The sequence below is a fragment of the Passer montanus genome, unplaced genomic scaffold (genome assembly GCF_014805655.1).
Source record: "Passer montanus isolate IOZ18808 unplaced genomic scaffold, ASM1480565v1 scaffold19, whole genome shotgun sequence".
NCBI lineage: Eukaryota > Metazoa > Chordata > Aves > Passeriformes > Passeridae > Passer > Passer montanus.
Window position 1 is genome coordinate 11,719,387 of NW_024366480.1, and position 4,897 is coordinate 11,724,283.

The 4,897-nt window shown below is 50.7% G+C and overlaps 1 protein-coding gene across 1 annotated transcript; it reads left to right on the forward strand.

The window, feature by feature from the left end:
• Positions 1-6: 6 nt before the first annotated feature.
• On the forward strand, positions 7-4,535 carry TMEM200C (transmembrane protein 200C). The gene is made up of 2 exons (XM_039706196.1): positions 7-147; positions 2,164-4,535. The coding sequence occupies exon 2, from the start codon at positions 2,206-2,208 to the stop codon at positions 3,844-3,846; it is 1,641 nt and encodes a 546-aa protein (XP_039562130.1). The 5' UTR covers positions 7-147; positions 2,164-2,205; the 3' UTR covers positions 3,847-4,535.
• The last annotated feature ends 362 nt before the right edge of the window (positions 4,536-4,897 follow it).

The window sequence follows — 4,897 nt, forward strand, 5'->3', positions numbered from 1 at the left end:
CGCCCGGCGCTCGGCCCAGCCCCGCCGCCCGTCCGCCCGGGGCCGTGAGCGGCGGCGGCGGGGCGGGGATGCTCGCTCGGGCTGGAAAGTTTCTTCCCCACGGCGGCTCGCCCGCTTCCCGCACGGACTTCTCCCCGGCCCTCCTCGGTAAGTGACCGCGGCACCCCCGTCCTGAGCGGGGGCTCGGCGCGGTGCCGCGGCGGCGGGAGCTGCGCCGCCGGACCGGCCCGAGCCAGCGGCGCCCCGGCGGCTGCTGCCGGGCGTCCCGGTGGGTCCCGCGTGCGAGCCCGGGGCAGGAGTTAAGCCAGGTCCTGTTAGTGGTGTTACAGGGGTGTTTGGGCTTTGCCGGGCAAGGTCGCGGTGCCTGCGGGTCCGGCTGCCGCGGGGGGATGGAGGGTCTCGGTCCGTTCGTGCGGGATGTCGCTGCAGCCCCCGCGGCTCCCGTCCGGGTGGTTTCACGGCACTGCGGCCGCTGCGATGGCCGGCGGCCCGGCCGTGCCCTCCCTCGCCTGCCGAGCGCTGCTCTCGCCCATCGCCGAAAGTAAGTGCCCGGCGATGCCGGACTGGGAGCGTTCCTCGGAGCTGATGACCATCTGTTATCACCGTGGAGAGGAGACGGGCAGCTGGCTAGTGGGGCAGCTGAAAATGACATCAAAGAATCGGCAATTACAGCAAAGCATGCCCCGAAAATTACACTTTTGCATCAAAAGGATACGCTCTCTCCTTTTTTTTTTCTTTTTTTTTCTTTTTTTTTTTTTTCTTTTTAATAAATAGTTCAACCACACAAAAGAGAAATCCCTGCTCTTTGTTTTGAGCGTGCAGTGCCTCGGAGAGTAATTTAACAACGTCCTTGCTGACAACACCCATCTTTTTTTTTTCTGGAGAAAATACAAACAGAGTAAATGGGACACAATATTACTGCATATGTGGCAATTCTGGCATTTGAACAGAAAAGACATGATATTTAAAGGCTGAACAGTCAAAGAGGAGCAAGAGGGGTTTTTTTAGGTGCTTACTTAATCGCCTTTTGGTGCAATTAATTGAACTTTGTGAGTCGTATTATATTCAGTGATGTCATCTTTTGCCCCGTCAAAGAAAAGATAATAGGATGCTCAGAAAGAGAAAAGGGGGAGGGGATCCTGCTTCTCGGTAGCATGAAGAAATAGGTTCCAAAAAGAATTGCATAGTGCAGAAATGCTCCTACACACTGTGTTGTTTAGCTCAGATCACGGGAACAGAGAGATGAGTTCTGATGGTCCAGTAAGACAAAAAGCCACAAATGCTCAGTGTTTAGTCCTCTGTCAGTTTTCCTTCAAGCACTCATTAGGGTTTCCCCAGGTGACTCATGGAGTTTCACTTCCCTAATAGGATTTGACCTTCCATCGCTTACCTGCCAGCCATCTCCCCTTTCTGAGGGCAGCGGGGAGGGGGTTGAATTTGTCAGTGTTACATAACAGTTACCTGGAATATTGCACATGTTCCCAAACTAGGGATGCCTCTGGACCGCAGGCAAGAGATGAATTTCTAATATTGCAGATCAAGTGCAAATGGCTAGGAGAAAACTTTTCACAAGGCACCACTTTCCAGTGTTTAAACGTTTCCTTTGTGCATTTCACAGTAATTCCTTTCCCACTCATTTAAGCAAAACATGCAATATGTTTAACCCTCCCTCCAGTCATGTGTTAGTAGAGTAATGAAATATACTGCCTTCCTGCTTTTATTTCTCCCATCCCCTCAAATCCTGCATGACATCACTAACCACAGTTAGTGTGCACTGTAACCCCAGAACATATCAGCGAGTGGGGCTTGGCATCCTCTGAGCTTTGGTGCTTTGCAAACTCCTTCTGACATGAGTGAGGTTTTTTTTGTTCACTCTTGTGAATACTACTAGGTTTGCCATTTACCTGGAGTATAAAGTAATTAATTAGCTGTTTGGCAGGAGTATAGTGGGACACACGACTGCTTTGATGCTGTTGATCTGCCTGTTTCTTTCTCACACACAGGAGCTGTGTGGGCAAGGGAGATCTGCCTGTTGATGTCAACCTCCATCCCACTTGTTCAGGCTTTTAGTTACCAGGACTTTGAGGAGGAAAAGCAAGCAGAGACAACTCTTGTGCTGCAGGTCTGTCTTTGGTTCTCATCCTCTTCTCCCTTTCGCTGCAGGAGCTGGAGTGGCCGTGGGGGGCAGTGCGCTGGTAGCCAGCCATGATTGCCACTGGAGGCCTCCTGAGGATCTCTGCCAGGAAACAGGACCCCTTGAAACCCCAGAGCCAACTCCCCAAACGCAAACGCAAGGCCAAAAAGAAGCGCAAGAATGACGTGGTGGTGGTGAAAGGCAAGCTCAAGCTGTGCTCCCTCTCGGGGTTCATTGCCCTCTGTGGCATCCTGGTACTGCTGGTGGGTATCGCCTTGGCTGTGGTGGGCTACTGGCCAAAGCCCAGCCAGGTGTACAGAGCAAGCAGCTTTGGCAAGGGCCGGCACCCAGCGCCACAGGGTGGCACCCACACGAACCGCTCCCAGAGCCAGGGAAGGGTGCAAGCAGGGATCCACCTGGAGTCACCCCCTGCAGCCAACACCTCCACCACTGCTACCCCTGGTGGGTCCGCCCCTACTTCCTCATCCCCCCAGGCCTCGGTGGGTTTCCTTTTCCGTCTTTTCTCGAGCTACTTGCATTCGGACAAGCTGAAGGTGCTGGGCCCTCTGATCATGGGTATCGGCATCTTCCTCTTCATCTGCGCCAATGCGGTGTTGCACGAAAACCGTGACAAGAAGACCAAGATCATCAACCTGCGTGACCTCTACTCCACCGTCATTGATGCCCACAGCCTGCGGGCCAAGGATGGAGGCACCCCGGCCTCAGCCCCTCTCAATGGCTTTGTCAACTACATGCAGTCCCGGGGCCTGGAGATAAAGCCTGGTGGGGAAGGCCTGGGTGCTGCAGCCATGCTGGCCAAGAGCTCCTGGCCACCAGGACTGGGTGTCTCCATTTCCCCACCAGATCTGGTGTCCTCACCGCAGCGTTCCTCCTTCTGCAGCCCTCAGCAGCCACCCAGCCTGGCTGAGGCTGTGTACAGCATCTGCCGGGAGCGTGCTGCCCTTGCTGGCTGTCCTGTCACCAGCCCACCCTGCAGCCCACCGGGGAGCTGTGAGCGCTGCAGCACAGCCAGCTCCATCGTCGGCTCTTCATTGAGCACCTTCACCCTCCTGCCCTTGGGGCCAAGCGGTGGAGGGGGAGGCTGGCAGAGACCAGCTGGGGAGCGGGGAGCCCAGGAGATCCCACGGGGAGAGTTTGAACTGAGCCTAACCGACCTCAGCAGCAGCCACATCAAGGCAGGCTGTGGGACAAGGAGCCACAAGCTGGTGCTCAGGCGACAGAGCACCAGCTGCTTGCCAGATGCCAGGCATCCCCCTTCCCCTGAGCCACCTCGGTCACCAGCTGTCAGGAGGGTCCTGGAATCCAGCCTCTTGGTAAAGGCATCTCCTACCTACTCTGAATCTCTGGATCTGGAGGGATCACCCCCTTCAGCTCCTCCTGCCAGCACCAGGACGGACTCCCAGAGCTCCCAGTCTGAGCCTTCCAGCAGCAATAAGGGCTACAGCCACTTGGAGGAGGCAGGCACCTCCTTGGAGTCAGTTGCCAACACCACAGCCAGTAAAATTCAGGACTGTGAGGAGGAACCAGTAGATCAGATGGACCCCCTCAAGGCTACCAGCAGAGAACAAACAGAGGAGCAATCCCAGCAAACTCAAAGACAGTACACAAATAAAGAGAAACTCTTTATGATTTCTAGGTCACATGCTGCATTAGGGCTGGAGGATGGGGAACTGGAGAGTACGGGCATCTAAAAAAAAAAGAGACAGCAAGAGGACACCTTGTATCCCGCCACACCTTCCCCGCTTCTTCATCTTCTTGTGGACTAGGAAACCAATCAATATCCAAAGAGCTGCACTATGTTACCCTTGAAAATTGAATTCCATAGATCCTGTAGATGACTTCAGGAAGAAAAAAGAGAATCCTTTCTGTCTATTTGTGATTGTATGTTCCATGCAAGCCAAATTGTATTAAATATCCACAGTCCAGCAAGTTCTTTGGATCAGATTAATACAATTTTGGATGGTATAGCTGTGCACTTTACTGTTTTGATTTTCAAGTGCCCCTTCTTCTCCTCTGATTTCTTTCTTGCTGATTTGCCACTAACTGCTTGAAAGCTGCAGGCACCTTTTTAAGCTCAAAAGCAACGTGGTCTTCAGAAAGAAAGCCGAGCTCTCTCTTTGTTTTGGTTCAATTACTAAAACATTTGCAAGGCCTTAAGGATGACATACCTTGACAAAGAATGAGTTTGTTTAAATTCTGAAAAAAAATGACAGTTTAGAAGAGACTGGAGCAGAACAGAGCTCTGATGATTTAGTTAAAACCATTACATTCCTGAATCCAAAATACATATTACTACATGATACTTTATCAAAGTATTATTACACATGTATTGAATAATAGCATTAAAAGATGTTTTTTAATAAAATATTTACAAACAAAACCTACAAAAAATTTCATTATTTTGGTAAGTAATTACAGATATCAGAAACTGTTTTGTTTTATACTGTGAAAGATTGTAGAAATGCTGTGAAGCCAAATGCTTGCTTTATACTTTTAAGGAGGTAATTAATAATTTATGTGTAATTTTCAAATAAATACTGATTCAGTCCTTGAGAAATCACACTGTAATTCAACCAGCAGATTCTGTCTCCATTTCTGACAGCGCTCTGTGACAGACAGCCTAAGAAATGTGACATGCTAAGGGAAAAAAAAAATTAAACGTTTGATCTTCTATTCATATTAGTTTTTTTATGAGATTAATCTTGAACTGCATCATCTTCCTTCTGGATTTTTCAGTTCCCT